We start from the raw sequence: 19,651 nt of genomic DNA on the forward strand, positions 1-19,651 counted from the left end.
CTTCAATGCAAATTAATTTAATTGATATATATTGACAGCAGTTGAATATATTAATTTTACACTTTAAATATTGTTAAAGACACTATATATATAATATCTCCATTTTGATTTTTATCATCACACTATATCCTCTGGTTAAAAACTAATTAGCAATATAAATATCAGTTATCACCTTCAAATAGATGAAAAATTTAGAGGACTCCTATCTGCATCACCCCTTAATAAAAAATTTAAATGCCAGAATGTCTTAATCTGAGAATGAGGTTCAAACTTAGTTTGATTGGACTGTTAACGGCATTTACATGGGAGATAATTCATGTATTATTTAACGTCCGTCGTAGTGTATTATTTTTAAACTCATCGGTTATCTGATAGATTCCTACAGAAATTATCTCCCCTGATTATCATTTGGCTAGCAACCAGTTTTCCTCTTCAGCATCACTTTAAAGACCAGTTTAAGAGATGAATTCCTGATAATTTCCAAGTATGACATTTCCCCACATCCCCAAATGACTTTTTTTTATCAAACAATATGATTTTAATACCGATATCTAATGTGAATGGCCCAAAATGTAAAACCGGAAACACTTTCGAGGTCAAATATTTTCTATAGATACGGCGTACCTGTCGTACATTATTTGCATATGAAAAGCCACATGCCATTGTGGGAATTTGATGGAAGTTGGTGATCGCTGTTAAACTGTTTTAAATCATTTGTGCGCATTCTTCTAACTTTGATTTGTAGACGATATATTTTCAAAAATGTGTTCTGCAGGCTGAAAATGGATTGAAAACAAATATTGACTTGTTTTGTTTATGTTTTGGGTGAGTTCTATATATCAGATTTGTTATTATAGGTACAAGGGATTAAAAACAATCTCATAATTGTTGAGCTCTGATGTGTATTGTTAGCTAGATATGATTGAGGGGACAGGGAAATTGAAAAAAAAATATGTCTATATATGATCATGATGATAGGATACTTGGTTTCACAACTAGTCAACTATTATGTTATTGTTGTGAAAATACATGGATGGTACTAGCAGGATTTGAATCCTCAATCTAGGGATCTAAAGGCAGCACTTTAACAAATTGAGCCAAAGAAGATCTTCTCTAACTCAACTTACATGTATAAGGACTAACTTTTCATCTCCAGGTCTACAACATTGTACATCCTACAAATGTCCTGTTTTAAATACTCATCACATCACAAGAACTACAGTTTGCTATATTTCGTGATGTATGTCTTTATTACCACTGTTTGATTTTTTTTGCATCTTTTGTGACCATTTTTCCTAAAGCTTGTTCCACATGTTCAGTGGATAATCATGATAATAAATCAGAGTTATTTATCATGTTTATTGTCCCTGGGTGCATTCATTAAATTGTTAGCTGTTTTATAACCGTCCCACTATTTATAGACAATAGCAACTAGAACATGTTGAAGAAAAAGCAGTTACAATGTACAAGAAGAAAATTTTAGCAAATTATAAAATGTAACTTTATTATAGTCTTGATACTGATAGTTGAAAATTTGCTGTTTTGAAAAGATTCAATTTTTACTAGATTATATACCGCTACAGACAATATTTTGACGTTTTTTTTTGCTATTTTGTGTGAGACCCGTTTTATGATATATTGTTCATGTACATGTAAGTACATGTATGTACATTACATGTAGATCTGCACATATTCATCCAGGCCACTTTTGTCTTGAGACCATACTGCATCTTATATTGATTTGCTCTTGTGTCTGAAGCTACATCATGCTTAATAAAACAACATAATAATTGTATTCTCCCTTTGACCTGGATGGGTTTTGAATTTGCTGTAAATGTCATTGTTGACTATAGAGTAAATAATGGAACACAGCTGATGATTTTTGCCAATAATGTTACTTTACAGTCTTCACATTGAAATATTAAATCTACAGGCCCGGAGCTCAACTTTTGAAAATTGTTAATTAGATTCTGTTGGCCTGTCACTGTAGATATGATTTTTACAGGCCCGAGAGCAATTTTACTAGCCTGGGCTGCCACTCAGCATGAAGACTGAATATAATTCCCAAATTTATGATTCTATACATGTACATGTACATAGATATAGGAAGATGTGGTGTGAGTGCCAATGAGACAACTCTCCATCCAAATAACAATTTAAAAATTAAACCATTATAGGTTAAAGTACAGCCTTCAACACGGAGCCTTGGCTCACACCAAACAACAAGCTATAAAGGGCCCCAAAATTACTAGTGTAAAACCATTCAAACGGGAAAACCAACGGTCTAATCTATATAAACAAAACGAGAAACGAGAAACACGTATATATTACATAAACAAACGACAACTACTGTACATCAGATTCCTGACTTAGGACAGGTGCAAACATTTGCAGCGGGATTAAACGTTTTAATGGGCCCAAACCTTGTATATATAGTATTGCAGCTCAATTCACTGTAAGTCATGATATACTAGTTGTTGTTTTTTAGAACTACAAAATTACAAGAGTATCTTTTCAAAAGGATCTTTTCAAAAGTTGAAATGTTTTAAAACCCTACACCATGTACACCTCATGTGTAGAAGTAGATCTATATGAACTAGAAGTACTAGGAAGTCTTAAGCTGTAATTTCCTTGGTAGAGAACAATTTGCAATATCCTGTAAAGACAAAAAAACTTTGTCTGCTTTATTATATTTACTTTTAGCATGTTTAGTTTTACAAAAGTTATATACATTTTGTACACAACAGCCCGTGTACATGTCGATTTTGCTTTTTCCACTTGCATGGCTTGTACTTGCAAGTCTTTGATTAAACAAAAGAAATTGAATGCCCACTCCTATGGATGGGCAGAGTGGACAAGCTATAAGTTTGGCCATCCAGTCAGGCCAGTGCCCATTCCAAATATGAATGGGTGGACAAAAAAAGCCACCTGAGCTGTGGTGTATCTCTATATAGAAATTTGACATTTTATTTTCAATTAAAAACATGAAAAAAAAATGAAAATACATGTACCTGTCTGACCAAATGACTTTTTAATCTGACATTTTGTAAGTAAGACAGAGTTAAGGATACATTGCATTAATATGTCACTATTTTTTCTTCAACAATAAGCAAAACCATTACAACAAAGGTTGCTATAACATCTCAAACTAGAATATATACTAAAGGCCTAATTTATGTACAAAACATGATGAATTAAAAACAAATATCATTACATATGATATACAGCAAATAAAAACAAACACTGAGATACAGGCTCCTGACTTGGAACAGGCACATACAGAATGTTGCAGGGTTGAACTTATAGTTTGTTGGCACCAAACCTTACCCCTAATCTGGAAGAAATTGGTTTGGTTCTTATAGATTTAAGCAAAACAATGTGCAAATTGAATAAATATTACAGGTCTTCTATAAAACTGATAGATATATATATATACAAAATGCATTTAAAGATAAAATAAAAAATAATGATAAATCATGTAAATGGAAATAATAAAAAGAAATGAAAAATAAATCGGTTTGAAAACATCTATTTTACCAGACATTGGGTCAATACTTATATATATCCTGAAATATGGAGGTTAATAGGTTTAAATTTAAGCTTTTTCAAACAAAGATATTTTTGTTAAAATTAATTAACACTGGCTGTTAGCCAATTAAATCATTAGTTCTATTAATGACCTGTTGATCAGTGACATATCATAATATCATCATGCACTGTTAAAATACATGACACAGACTTGTGTATGAATTTAGTACTAATTTGTACTGCAGTGAATTATTTATGGTTTCATTGGTCATGGAAGTTCAAGGATAAAAATCATGTTTATTTATATTTCCATGATGGGCAAATAAGGTATAACATGTGCAGTATATATTAAAGAACTGAAAACACACTAGTTATGTAAAATAAAAAAATAAATTGAAAAACATCTTTGATAACAGTAATTGAAATCTTATTTAAAAAAAAAAGGTTGTACTATGTTTTCACTATACATATGGTATGACAATTACAAAAACGTATATACTGTGGATGGATTCAATTATTATCATAAGATACTAATATTTCATGTATTTATTGTATTGAGCATGTTGAGGTGTACATGTACATGCATATATGTATACTACAAATTTGAATGCAGTACTAATACATTTTATATATATTATGATTATTTCTGTTGTCCTGAGTTCTTCTCTTCTAAACATTTTCAAGGAATTTCACTCAAAAAATTAGAAAAAAAAATCTTAAAAGGAAAAGGCATGATCATTGACTTAGGGTTCTAAGTAGTCCATCTTCTTTATTTAACATGAATAGCCAGTCAACACTGACATGACTTCTAGGTTGTCATTTCAAATCCCACAAGGTGCTGGTGCACTAGTTCCAACATGTCCAATTTTAATTGACTCACATCAGTTTTCATATTGAAGGCTGTTCGTTCTCTGCAGGAAATACAGCTTACTCAACCTGACCAATTTATACTGAACGTCTTGAATTAGCCCAATAGTATTAAAACTGGCGTTAAACTCCATTCAATCAATCTTAGAACTAGAAGATCAATTGGGCAGATAATGTCCTTCAAGTGTTCTCAAGACATTTAGATGGTCATACTTCTTCCAACTAACTGAAAAAAATCTTGAACATTCGACCAGTATTTAGTTCAAGATCGTCCTTTTATTATTTAAATACAAGTAAGTTAACAGCTTAATATTCACAATTATTGCATAGCAATATAATATTTCCTACAGAAAGTAACCCAAAATTAGCATGCAATAAATTACAATATTGCACTAGTGCAATAAATCTTTAAAATTCATGACGTTATCAACGTCAAAATCTTAGTTTAAACCATTTTTTACTTTCAAATATTATATTGCTATATATAGATACGATAAAAGGGTTATTGCATGCATATCAGGGAATATTGTCCCTCGTAGAACATATATTGCACTCGCAAGCTGGTGCAATATAAAATTCTACTCAGTACAATACTTATGCAATAACCCTATATTGTTGTAATTTAGTAAAATATACATGTACAAATTTTATTCTTTACAGAATTTTGCTGTATTATCAGTAACTGAAAGTATATAGAAAATTTTTGCAATTGGTAATATATGAATGATTTTGATTTTGAATGATTGTATACTAATCTTTATCAGGGGTGTGAGACCAAGTAGTAATAATCTATAAACTATATAAACATGTATTTTACTCTGAATATATGTAATATCAATTAAAATGGATTTATATATATATAGAAAAAGGAATGCAATTATTTACTCAAAGAAAGGAAAGATTATTGTCCTTTGGTTTGTACAAATGTACATGTACAAAATTATATATACCTGAATTAAAATATGTTACTTAAATTTCAAACAGATAAATCAAGTATGTCTCTTTATTTTGTAAAGGTAAATATTATATTATTTGAACTTCTCTGATAGTTAAATATGTTAATCCTATTTATATTAATAATTTTCCATGTGGACTTTTAAAGAGAATGGTGTGATACGTTAATAGCTGATTGTCTTGGTGCAGGTGTTTAAAAAAAAGGGATTTATCTCCCCTGCCATTGTGCAAGTGCTTATATACATTGTATATCATGAACATTGTTGTAATTTCAAAGGTAGATGATATAATCTGATTGTTTTCAATTTCAAAGGTAGATGATATAATCTGATTGTTTTCAATTTCATAAATCAACAAAAAAGATTTTTTTATCGTCTTTACAATAAATATATATGTAGACTTAATGTATAGTAAATCAAGTTAGATAATAAGAACAATACAGTCTTAAATATATGTTCACATGAAATTTATTAAACATTATATAATTACAATTCATGCAAATCAAATGGGAGTTTTCAATTCTCAGTAATATGTATACACAACTGTATCAGCATTTAGAAGTTAGAATACAGTTCCACCATATTTGGTATCAATTGAATTTAATGATTGAACAACTGGGTCTACATGGCCAAAAATGGTCAGTCTCTGGACTTTCCTAAAAAATCATTAATGTACATTTCAGGCTAAATCAGGGTCTCTGAATGAAACCCTGGTCAATATGAAAAAGGTCAATGTAATAAATTGTATCTTATCCTCTACCATGTATACATGTTTACATTCACAGTAATGTTTCCATTATATTTAGTTGTTTACTGTAAATTCAGAAATTAATGCTCGGTTTTTATTATTGCGAAAAATGTGACTGAGTTGTAAACGCAATAATTTAAACTCACATTTTGAAATAATTTATATGAATTTAACAGTATTTTTCTCAAAATTGTAAAAATTAAAATCGCATTTAAGTCTTAAATGACAAAATCGCAATAATAAATGCATGCAATAATTTCTGAATTTACAGTATTAGAATTATTTCATAATAATAATGGTTATAGTCTAATTACACTTGTCCATATAGGAGATAATTTAGTGTGATTTGGCTTTTGATACAAACCAAAATTAACACCTTACTTTTCACTGTGGTTAACCAGCCGTAGGAAGTTTGATGGCTGCATCCTATAGAGAATAGTAAACAAGTAATAATTGATGAAAACTTCAATTAATTATTGATTAATTGACACTTGATTGTCAGGAAGATCCACCTAGTGAAATCTCACCTTATTCTTCTATGTAAATATTAGGAATTTTATAATGGTTGAGCACTTTAAATGATCACTTGTTACTGGGGTACTTTATAAATTCAGGACATTTGAAGTAGGAGAATCATATGGAGCACCATGCAGGTGTGTTATTGTTCAATTAACTATTTATTTCTACTGTAAGTTTACTTTTCATATAATATTCATATCTTTCAAGTACTGTGAGTACCTGTATACATGATATCATGTATAATAAGTTATTGGATCATTGGCCTGGTTTAATACTAGATGATGGCTGAATTATTATCCATAAAATAAGTTTCGTTTATTAATTGGAACATTGTCCCCAGAGACACAAAATATTTACTTACACGCCTGGGACAATTAACTTGCTATTGTCTGAATAGCCAGCACATTCACTGTTTTTATTATAAATGTACAGAATATATTGTAAATCTTTGCTTGAATTCAAATTTGTAAAACATTTTTTAAACTACATGAACAATGGACAAATGGTGAATTGACTGGTAAAAAATGCCTTTTTTTAGATAATTTTGTAAAAATATTAAATTTATTTGTGTACCTGGTATAGAGAAAATACATGCTGAATTTTTTAATATGTTGAATGAACTCAATGAAGCTCATAATGTGTTGGTGTTTAAACAGTAAGCATTGGCTGAAACTTCCTGATAGCCTATCTAGACGGCTACCAACATACATTTTGTAGTTGCCCCTATACCTGAAAAAGAAAATGAATACTGTGGATTCATTTATTTTCGTGGGTACCAATTACGTGGATTCAGGAACACTTGCATTTTCGTGGATATTTGATTTCTTGGTTTTTCAAATGTCTGCATTATCATACAGCAAATTTGCAATTTGTTGAACATTTAAATTTGTTAAATTTGTACCCATGAAGTCCATGAAAATTGTTATCCTACAAATAATAATGAATCCACAGAAAGGTCAATATGGAAATCAGGTCCAAAATGTGTAAAACTTTTTTATATATTTGTAGATTGCTAATTTATGAAGAAACAACCATGACAGATTGTGTAGTATGATCAAGCAAGGAGTAGTACAAGAAAAGATAGCTGATCTATCCATGAACCAGTTGCCACCACTCAGTAATCTACCGCAGTGGTCACGCATCAACACACTGGACAGGGGACGCTATCCAAAACCGTTTGTCAAGGTAAATTGGTATATATATTTAAGGAATGACTGAAATATTTTTTCTGTCTATGGAAAATTAACATGAAAAATGTGGTTCACACTGAATAATGCGTGTAGTTAGTTATTCACTATTGTGCACCACATTTGTTAATGTTATTTCAAATAGACGGAACAGAATATTACAATTATTCCTTATAAATTAAGAATTAAATTCCATTGTTCGAGACATAAATAATTAAATTAGTGTTGATCATGTCACAGTCACATGACAAAATTATGTCTATGAGCTGATAAACAAAATTCTCTCTGCCAATCAGAAGATGTATTTAGGTCAAAAATTTGATTATTTACATCATTTTGGTCCAAAATTTGATTATTTACATCATTTAGGTCAAAAATTTGATTATTTATATTTATGGTATAAATAAGGAGATTGGATATGATTGGAATGAGACAACTGTCTACCAGAGACCCAATGAGGTGTAAACAAGTAATTTGTGGTCACTAAAAACAATAAACCAAACATGAAATAAATCTCTACAAGTTTGGTTGGTTTTATGCATAAAAAAGTGTCAATAAATATAAGTTATTAAACATTAATCTACTGTAGAGTGTGTACAATTATTTTTCATCACAATGGGCGTAATTTTAATATTTGTAATTTTTTTTCAAGGACAAACACAATCCAAATGTGGATGGAAAGAAGGATGAAGAAAGTGAAGAGGATAAAGATGTAACGGAGATGAATCCTACTCAGAGAATCCATCATCTAGAGAGGAGTATCGGGTTCCTTAAACAACAACATCAGGAAGTCCTTAGGTGTTTACATGAAGAAATAGAAGCACTGAAAAAGGAAAACAAAGGTATTAAAACAGGAAATCTGTAGGAACGGTTAGGTTTATTCCACATACCTGTTTGGAAGTATTATACAAGAATGCCAAATATGTGCACCACATTTTATATATAATTTTAGATGGACAGAAAAAAATATAACGGTTGTTTGTTATAATTTAATTCTAAATTCCATTTTAAACCGGAGTAAAGCATGAAAAAACATGGTTGAAGTCACGAGCTGATAAACAAAACAACGTCAGCCAACCAGAAAACGTGTCACATCCAAAATTGAATTATAACTACATTAATCAGTCTTCACATGTGTAAAATTGCTCTCAGATTTGTGTTATTCTTCTATACAAACCAACAGAATCCAATGAAAAATTTCAAAAATTGAGCTTCTGGCTTGTGGACTCAAATGTTCAGCATGGAGTCTGATAAATACATCATTAGAATTGTTGCACTTTATTTTTTTATTTTCAAATTGATTTCATTATTAATGCATCACAATTTGTAATCAATATTAATGCATCACAAAAAATAATCTTGGAGCAAAAATGTCACCAAATTGATCATGATGTCCACCTTTTTTTACTTCAGATCTCCAGTTTAAGATTATAATGAGTCAAAAGAATCAACAACAGTCAGAAAAACGAAGTGCTAGTACTAATAGTCATAAAAGTCGGAAAGAAGAATCTCGTTCACGAGGTGGTGCTGGTATGGATAAAGGTAGATAACTTTCGGAAGAATGTTTGAAATTTTATGTTTTTAATATTTGTATTATAACAACTGTAAGCCAACTTTAATTAGCTTTTTATTACAGTGAAATATCAGAGTTTTATGGCTGTTTGTAGAACCATACTAAACTGATTTTTGTTCTGAAAAATTCTGAGAAGTAATTCAGATCTAATGAAAAAGTGTGCCTTGCTAATTGGAGTTGGTTTACAGAATCTTTTATATTTTACTATCTAACTTTTTTATTTATTTGGGTTTGGTTTTAATTCTACTTTTTTTTATCTAATGTATTACATAACAATCTTTACATTTTGTTAGTCATAAGCATACACACATAAATTAACTGTGAGTGTTCTAAATCCACACATTTTTATAAGCATATAACTATGGCCATGAAGTGGTGTCAGTACTGGGAAGTTGGAGTAACAGAGGTCAAAATTGTAATAATGAATTCATCAACAGTGGTCTTAAGGTGGTACCTTACACTACAGGCCTAGGGAGATAACTCTGTAAAATCAGCTAAACGCTTTAATTACGTTGTGTTGTTAAGGAAATATTAAGTTTCTAAATGATCAAGATAAGGGTTTCTGAAACTGCTATATAACCAGTGTAATTTTTCTGATAAAACGGTTGGTTCAAATTTTTTGAAATTATTAGATCTTTGTCAAAGGGTCAAAGTTAATACTTTGTTAAAATTCTATGAAAATTAAACCAGCCATATTAATTTAAGTTAAGGTGTTTGGTACCACCTTAAGATTACACTAAGGTTTTGAGATGGACCCCTACTCATGGCAAGGTGCATTTGACATGAGTGCTGTTTTTTAATGAATAGGATTGTCAGTTTTCCTCCCAAAGATTGTTTGTTTTATAGGGGTACTCTGGGTTCATCCAACAATAAAACTAGCCAAATCTATATAAAATTTTCCTTAATAAACATATATATATGTTATATATCCTTTATGATCAGTAAAAAATGCACAAGTATTACTTAAAAACACTTTTGAAAGTAGTGTAGTTAGGTGCATGTATGCAATTTAACTACATTTTCTGAGACTTTTAAAAATGTAAATTTATCAGCTGTTTAATATAACTCCCAACAAAAACATGAGTCAATTACATTTTTACTGTAACACAATTTTAACTGTTTAACTTTAAAAAGTTTAACATGACTGCCTTTTCATATTTTTTTTTATCTAATCAAACAGTATTGTGGAAAATCTGAGATATTTTGATAATTATAACTTTAATAAGAAAAAATTATATAACGTAATTTATTTTATTCAGAAAAATATATGCATATTTTCCACATAACCGTTTTCTGTTGTTTTAATTTGTTTATTGATTATTTTAACTTTCTTCTAACTTTGCATAAAGATTATTCCACATATACACAGTTAAGAGACATGTATAGAAAGATTTTTAAACAGAAGATTGTGATCGTCACAATCAGTACTTTGAATTGTACCATGAAAAATGCCAGAACCATAAATTATTTTTTAAACAAAATGACAACAAAAACTAATGAGAAATTCATAAGATTAAGAAACTAGTTTTAGTCAATAAAGCTAGTGTAAACAGATTTTTTTTCAAAATACTATGAATAATTTATTGGATTAGTGTTATTTGAAATATTTTTGGCAATTTTGATATATACACTGAGAAAATATTAGTAAGATGTGGACTAATCTTCTAGCTAACTGTTGTAATTTCATTTTAAACAACTAATTATTTGATTTTCAGAATATTCCTCAAATTCTCTGATCTCACAAACTATAGAAATAACTAGCTCTGCTGGACGATCTCGGGGTAAGATTGATTACTGTTCCTTTATATGCACATGTATATAGCACACAGTGTCAAAAATTCAAGGAACCCATTAGATAGTGCTAAGATAATTTGACTTTTTTTAAAGTAATATATTTTGTCTGTAAATTTCCAATACATAAGTTATTTTTTTTGTATTTAGGCTAAGATTGCAATTCCCTCTTGCAAAGTTAACTTCAGATCTATGGTTTTGCTGTTCTATTTAGTCCATTTTTGTTTAAAAGATTTAGAATTTTGTCTTTCATAACTTTTGGTTTTAAGCGTACCCAATAGGTTACTTTTATTTTTGTTGTGACCCATTTTTATTGAGTAAGGAAAACTTGAATATTTATGGATATTTAATTTCCTGGTTCACCTGTACTAATGCAATCAACGAAAATTGGAATCCCATGAATAATAATGAATCCACATTATTTCTCAAATATATATCTCTTATTCACAGTAAATCATATCATTCCCTTTTCATCCTATTCAGCAAAAGTGCCGATTTACAGTGTACTGTAAATTCAGAAATTATTGTGAGGTTTCTATTTATGGGAATAATGCGACTGTGTGAGTATCGCAATAATAAGAACTTGCATTTTGATATCCAAAACATACATCAGTATGGTGATTTTCTTGAAATCACATTCATCGATCACACAGTTTTGTCCACTCTTGAAAAATCGCAATAATAAATGCATGCAATAATTTACAGTATTTTTTTAGCCTTTCTCACATATTTTCACAATAAAATACTTTGTATGATAAATTCATTGTAATTAAATAAAGATAAATAAAATTTTGCAATTGAAAGAGATCATTGGTTTGTAGAAGAGTTTTGTTTTTTCTTAAATTGCTACATTTATCTAAAAGCAAAATACAAATTATGAAGGAGCATAAGGTTAATTTTTTGTAAAAGACTTACTTAAGGATACATAAATTTGCATGAATTTTTGCAAAGGATTCAAAATAAGAATCATTGGTAAGAAGTGAAAACCCTTGAATAAAAAGAGAAACTAAAATATCTAACCAAGGCATATTTTGTGTTTTACAGAAGAAAGAATAGATGAGTTAAAGATTATATTTTTAGAAGAAGAAATCAAAGAATTAAAGCATGCATTACGAGAAGCAAGGAATCGTAATACTTATCTGACTAACTTGTTAGAACAAGCAGAGGATGTTAAAAAGAAACAGTAAGTCACTGTACATTACATTAAAACAAATATTCTAATATCATGGATACTGAAATTAAAAAAAATTGAAAGAGTAGAGATGGACTAATATCAAAGTTCAGATTGAGGTGATGATAGGAAAACTTCACATACTGCTGGCTCACAGGCTAAATATGTCAAAATGTCTCAATAAATAAAATTTAATTTTCTGATAGCACATTGGTTAGATATGTCTTCTATCCACGGCAAAGAGAATAATTCAAATTCAAGATGATATATTGTTGTAAGCCAGACATATGTATGATGTCGTTTATTACTGGCTCATTGGCTCTTACTTATATCGCCAACAACTGATTTTTTTTCTTATTTAATTTTCTTTATAGGTCACAGAAGATAGAAACTTTACAATATCAGGTCACACAAGGTGGAGGACCTTTAGCTGAACAATTAACTTCAGGGAACATAACATTGTTCAATAATCCTCAGCGACCTCCAGCATTGTCTGAGTGTGAAGCTGTTATACGACATCTTCAACATGTAAATGAACAACAAAAACATGAGGTAAGGACAGATAACTCCTGTTAATCCTTATAAACTATTTTCAAGATAATGTGACAAACTGGAAGATATCAAAATAGGTCAACTTCCTTAAATTATCGCAAATAACTATTTTGTTAGTTATACCATAGTCCTGTTTTTTCTCTCTTATTTGAAACTTAAGATATAATGGGCAGTGTGACAGCGTCTCGACAATAGTACACACATAAGAGGAATCTGGGGGTTTATAGTGTGTTGATCACTCAATGACTTTAAATCTAGTTATGAACGTATCTTTACATTTTGTATTCCAGCTGGATTCTTTGAAGTCAGATCTGAGGGATGTTTTGTATTCCCATAAGTGGACACCTGATGCCTATCTCCTTGCCAAGGCCTATATAGCAGAAGACGACGCCAAAGAACAAGATAAAACACTACCTAAATTAACTCTTAAAAATCCGTCCAGAAAATTGTAAGTATCAATACAAATTAGCATATACATAAAAACTAGTTACACATATATTCATGGAGCAATAGTCAATAGAACTTCATAGTTCTGCCAAAAATATAACAGGGAATGTTGTATATATATATAACAACCCCACTGAAGAATCTGTGATAATTATTTTGTCAATATGATTTCTATATTTTTATGGTTTTAGTCTTTGACAGTGTCAACAGAGTTTAAATGAAGTGGATACAATATCAATCAGCCAATGTTCTCCATTCAACTACTGTAAATTCAGAAATTATTGCGAGGTTTTTATTATTGCGAATAATGCGACTTGGTTGTAAACGCAATAATTAAAACTCGCATTTTGTAATATTTTAACTGAATTTAGCATGACTGTTCTCAAAATCGCAAAAATTAAAATCGCATTCAAGTGAACAATGACAAAATCGCAATTATAAATGCACGCAATAATTTCTGAATTTACAGTATGAGAAAAGCTCAGGTATAGTTTGTTATAATATTTTTTTATGAAATGTGAAATAAATTGAAAAACTAACATCCTAATTTATGACAAAACAGTTCATGAAAAACAAATTTGTCAGACATGAATGGAAGACAACCACTAAACTACTTATTAAGCCATGTTAAAGATTCTAATGTTGTTTAATTTCAGGCCAGATATAGCTTACATAAATCACGATTCTGTCGTCCTCCCAGCACTAAAACAAACCGTAGGTAATAAAGCTGCCGAAAGGAGAAAGAGAACACAGATTTTACAGAAAGCCAGATTACGAAAGGAGGTGTTACCATAAACCATTGTTCGGCTGTGATAATGTTGTGTGTTATCATGTGTCCATTCTGTTTATGTGTGCAAGTGTGTGATTGTGTAGTGTATGACTTGCATGTTCTTCATTTTATCATTAATATTTTTGTTTATGAAGTCCTATTATTATTTATGCTACATAAATGATCTACATTCATATATATAGCAAGAAACTAGCTTATTATAATCTTATTTTACAGTAGGGTAGGGCTATTTACTATTAAAACAGAAAACAGATGCAATTGTGATAAAGATAACATTTGTGATACCTTTTGATATCTATCATTCCGTCCTCGACACATTCCTTTATTTATAATTTTTTTAAAGGTTCTATGCTTTTTTTTATAATTTGTTTGTTCTATGTATATTTAATGTTAAGTCAATGAAATGCATGGCCTTTTTTTAACGAACAAAAAATTGCTTTGTTTTGAATATTAAACAAGGAATCAAATTTTCATGTTTGTTTACAAGTCAATCCGTCCATAAATTACTTTTTATATGTATTATCTTCGTCCAGTACAAATAATGTGGTGAATTTGTCAGTACATATTTTTTAAGTTTTCAAAACATTCTATGACCTTTGAACTTGCATTTATTGTATTGAAAAGGTGTGTAATGTGTTCTGTACATATATATAAGTGTACTGATTATATACACCAGGTCAATGCATTTTATTCACTTCATAAAATGTCATTCTCACATTTTTATGAGATTTTGTATATCCCTTGTCGGTCACATCAAGTGTGTTCCAAGAGCTTTTCTCTATTGTATGATTTTAATGAATGTATTATATATGTATAGTTATTTTATATTTTAAAACTTAAAACAAAATGAGAACAATTCTTAATTCCAGAAACAATCTAGGCTGTGTATCACTTAAAAAAACCCCACATAAATTGTTTCTGAATAAAATGAATAGTTTTTGGCACAAGTCCTTTGTGTAGCAGGCATTTATTTATGATGTCAGTTTATTAAAGTATGTAAAAATTAAGATAAGGGGAAGTTATTAATAACATACTGCACACTTATTCTAGTATGAGATTGCCCTGACATCTTATGGTTTGATTTGAGGTCTGTTGGGGGCCTTCTCACAGCTTAAGCAACCCATCAGTGCAATTTCAGCCTTAAAAAGTAGACTTAGAAAAAATTTTGTCAAATCCCTTTGTCTACAATAATTGTGATACTCTTATATTCTTGGTATTTATTAAGAATATACATGTCTCAGTACAATGTACTGGTTAGTTTCAAATTATTTAAGGAGATGGACCTATTTTTGATATTTTAGGAACCTAACATAAGTTATCCTTTTCTAATTGTCATGAAGTTGTATGTGTTATTTGCCACTAGATTATGAAGCATCCTACTATCAATCCTTGTTTTTTCCTTACTTTTAAATCAACTACAATTATTTTGCTTGCTTGATTGTTATGTATGGACAATTTTTAAAAACTGAACTTTATATGCATTATATGCATTATTATTTGTAACTTGTTTTGGAAATCCTTTTCATTTGGTTTAATTGTTTGTTACTGTTTCATGAATTTTGAATGTTTTTTATTCATAATTTAAACAAGTGAACAAGTAGAATTGTGATTTTTATGTGTAAACTTCTAAGTCATTCTGTTTATAAAGAAAGATATTTTAATGATAGTACATTTATAATTGTACTTAATTTTTTTCAGTTAAACTTTAGTGTCAACTTTTCTTCAATCACTGGCAGCTTCTCATTTATATTTCAATAGATTTTAAAATTTCCTTTGTCATCTAGTTTTCTTCTCTTTGAATGAAGTTTAATCTCCATTAAGATGTTTCTTCTGTAAAAATTGACAAGTTTGTAAAAACATTGATTCCTTACACAAAATAGTGTGATGGGATTCAAATGGATGTTGATTGAAAAAAAATCTAATTTTTAGACAAAATATTAGGATAAAAATAAGGTTCTACAGAAAAAATCAGTCACCTTTTCTTTCGAGGGGTCTCCTTTTTTTGAAGGTTTGAAAAGTTGACACTTATCAGTTTAACTGTTATTTTCAATGGCTTTTAGAACAATATTAAAAACAAAATTAGTTGAATTGTTTGTTTCTCATTACATCAGCCCTCTTGATTTATATATTAGTGATATTTAAAAATAAATAAATTGAGAAAGTGTCTGTGGAAAACATATGACCTGCTTTCATGTACCATTTTAAAGAGGCAAAACTAGAGAACTGCAAAAGTTGCACTATCTAAATTAGAACTTGATCTGAGTTTTGTGATATAAGCACCATGTACAAGTTTCAAAACTAAATTTTGGGGACGGAAACCAATTTTCGGATGCAGACAATCAAAGGTAACACTTATTGACACAGGGGGGGCATTTAAAATTAGGAATTTGAAAATGATCAAATACACCACAGCAAATAGCAAATTTGATGAACCATGGTCTACAATATATATGCTGTTTTCTGCCCTTTGGTCAGTTAGTTGTCTTTTGGACACATTCCCCATTTCCATTCTCACTTTTATATAATAGAACACTAAAAGGAAGTGTTAAAACCCATTAAAAATGGGATTGCCTCAAAAGTGTTGCATTGGTTATCTGTCATAGTTTTAGGTTTGTTTATCCTTTAATACCTTACTCAGATCCTTTTATCACAATCACAAATGTGACTACTGTAAGTTCAGAAATTATTGCAATGTTTTTAAAATTACAAAAAATGCTACATGGTTATCATTGCAATAATTAAAACTCACATTTTGAATTTTATTTATATGAATCAAAAAGGATTTTTTCTGAATATCGCAAAAATCAGTTGAAAATGACACAAGAGTGCACATACTGAAATGTCTCGCCTTCTTTACTAATCATTGATATTATGTTGATAGTCCTAATAATAAAGCTTTATTACAACTGTCACATAAACTTAACATGAACCAAGAAAACTAAACATTGACCATTGAACCATGAAAATGAGGTCAAGGTCAGATGAACCATGCCAGGTAGGCATGTACAGCTAACAATTCTTCCATACAACAAATAAAATTGACTTATTGCTTGTTATAAGTTTAAGAAAAACAGACCAAAACACAAAAGCTTAACACTGAGCAATGAACCGTAAAAAATGAGGTCAAGGTCAAATAAAACCTGCACGACTGACATGTAGATCATGAAATATTTCCATACACCAAATATAGTCAGTCAGGGGCGTTACTTAAACAAGTTATTTTTTTTAATTACTTATATTAGTAATTTTTGTTATTAAAAATAATAAAATTACTTAATAGAGTTTTTTTAATTTTCAATAGTAACATCGATTAAATGTAGTTTTCTTGATTTTAAACAACATTTTATCTCATAATATAAAGAATTTATCAGATTTGAAGGGAGTATAGAGGTAAAGGGTTACTTTAAAAATAATGACAAAAATATTACTTGAATACGTAATTTTATACATTTTTGAAAAAATTAGCAATTACACTTATCTAAGGCACATATGTAATTGATTTCGGTTACAATTAAAAAATAACTTCAGGTTTTAATTAATTCACATGTATCTATCTATTTATATCAGTCGAACTTCAAGATTTTAGAGGAAAATAATATTTTGATAGTCCCAAGAGACTAATCTTTGACCCAGAAGTTTCGGTATGAAAGATAAGTGCGTCAGAAAGTTAATCAGTGTTTCTGAAGAATTAGTTTTTATATATCAAGGGAAAAATAACCAGATGACTGTGAAAATTATTTAAAGCTAGTAAAATCTATATTATTGGACAACTATAAAAATAATATTCAGCAAAAAACCTTATATAAGTTATATTTAAATTAGCCTTGTTTTCAACATTACTTGTATAGGTAATTTTAATTATTACTTGTTTAAGTAATGCCCCTGACTGATAGTTCGACCTATTGCATATAGTATTAGAAAAAAAGGCCAAAACTCAAAAACTAAACTTTGACCACTGAACCATGAAAATGAGCTCAAGGTCATATGACACCTGCCAGGGAGACCTGTATACCTTACAACCATTCCATACACAAAATGTAGAACTATTGCATACAGTATAAGAAAAACTGACCAAAACACAAAAAATTAACTGTAACCACTAAACCATGAAAATGAGGTCAAGGTCAGATGACACCTGCCAGTTGGACATATACACCTTACAGTGCTTCCATACACCGAATATACTTGACCTATTGCTTATAGTATCTCAGATATGGACTTGACCACCAAAACTTAACCTTGTAATGAAATGAGGTCGAGGTCAAGTGAAAACTGTCTGACATGCAAGAAACCCTGCAAGGTACACACATACCAAATATAGTTATCCTATTACTTAAAATAAAAGAGAGTTTAACATTACAAAAATCTTAACTTTTTTTTCAAGTAGTCACTGAACCATGAAAATGAGGTCAAGGACATTGGACATGTGACTGACAGAAACTTAGGAACAGTAACATGAGGCATCCATATACAAAGTATGAAGCATCCAGCCTCCCACCTTCTTAAATATAAAGCTTTTCAGAAGTGAGCTAACACCGTTGCCGGATCACTATCCCTATGTCGAGCTTTCTGCGACGAAAGTCGCAGTCTCGACATAAATTAAAATAATTATTACGTGTAATAATTTCTGAATTTACAGTATTTACTGTTTTTGTAATTACATGAGCAACATGACAGGTGCGGCATGTAGAGCGCTCTGCTTACTATTCCAGAGCACTTGAGATCAACCCTAGTTTTGGTGGGGTTTGTGTTGCCTAGTCTTTAGTTTTCTATGTTGTTTTTTTCTTTTCTTTTTTATCCATGGTGTTGTGAGTTTATTTTCTATGGTTGAGTTTGAATGTCCTGGTATCTTTCGTCCCTCTTCTATTAAGTATGGATCTAGCTATTAGTTGAAGGGACAATGGTGAATGGTAATTGTTTACAACCTAACTGTTCCTATCAAACTGATATAAGCAAAACCTTAACATGGAAATTGCCAATTAATTCAAAGTCACTGCACCATGACCTAGGGTGGCAAAACCTCTAAATAATCATCAATCTAATTTGTATATGTATATAAAATATTGAATCTGAATATTTGTACTGATAGAAATGCAACTTGATAAAAAAAAAATGTCATTGATCTATCACCAATATTTTCTATCAAATTGACTTAAACAGAAACAATTCAATTGTAGACACCAAGCCTAGATGTCTCTCCATATGTGACAAAAAATTAAAACAATTTGTTAAAAAAATCAAAGCGCTGTAAGCACTGAAGGCAGTTAACCATGTATGTCATTCAATCTTTTTGAAATGAAAAACAGGAATGAATATGGTTTAGGAGTTGGTATCTAAATCTTTTTTCACGTTTTCAAAACACACACAAGAGGGTGTGGGGCGACCCTTGGGACTACCCCTATTTTCATTTGATTTTTTATATTGTCCCATACATGAATATATATGGTTTATGGGTCCGGGATCTCGACGGTTATCAAGTTTTCAAACAGGAGGGGTGGGGGACCCTAGTGACTTTCCCTATATTT

The 19,651-nt window shown here is 30.1% G+C and overlaps 1 protein-coding gene across 3 annotated transcripts; it reads left to right on the forward strand.

Annotated features, from left to right (window-relative positions):
• The first annotated feature begins 381 nt into the window (after positions 1-381).
• LOC134699209 (coiled-coil domain-containing protein 74B-like) lies at positions 382-16,214 on the forward strand. Of its 3 annotated transcripts, none has more exons than XM_063560817.1 (9): positions 382-484; positions 7,624-7,800; positions 8,455-8,644; positions 9,216-9,344; positions 11,091-11,156; positions 12,211-12,349; positions 12,712-12,889; positions 13,180-13,337; positions 13,993-16,214. In XM_063560817.1, exons 2-9 carry the CDS (start codon positions 7,666-7,668, stop codon positions 14,129-14,131), a joined length of 1,134 nt encoding a protein of 377 aa, XP_063416887.1. In that variant the 5' UTR covers positions 382-484; positions 7,624-7,665; the 3' UTR covers positions 14,132-16,214. The 3 variants fall into 3 exon arrangements, with proteins under 3 accessions (XP_063416887.1, XP_063416886.1, XP_063416888.1); XM_063560816.1 differs by lacking the exon at positions 382-484 and adding an exon at positions 613-825; XM_063560818.1 differs by lacking the exons at positions 382-484; positions 11,091-11,156 and adding an exon at positions 613-825.
• Positions 16,215-19,651: the final 3,437 nt, after the last annotated feature.

The sequence above is a fragment of the Mytilus trossulus genome, unplaced genomic scaffold (assembly GCF_036588685.1).
Source record: "Mytilus trossulus isolate FHL-02 unplaced genomic scaffold, PNRI_Mtr1.1.1.hap1 h1tg000050l__unscaffolded, whole genome shotgun sequence".
Classification (NCBI taxonomy): Eukaryota; Metazoa; Mollusca; class Bivalvia; order Mytilida; family Mytilidae; genus Mytilus; species Mytilus trossulus.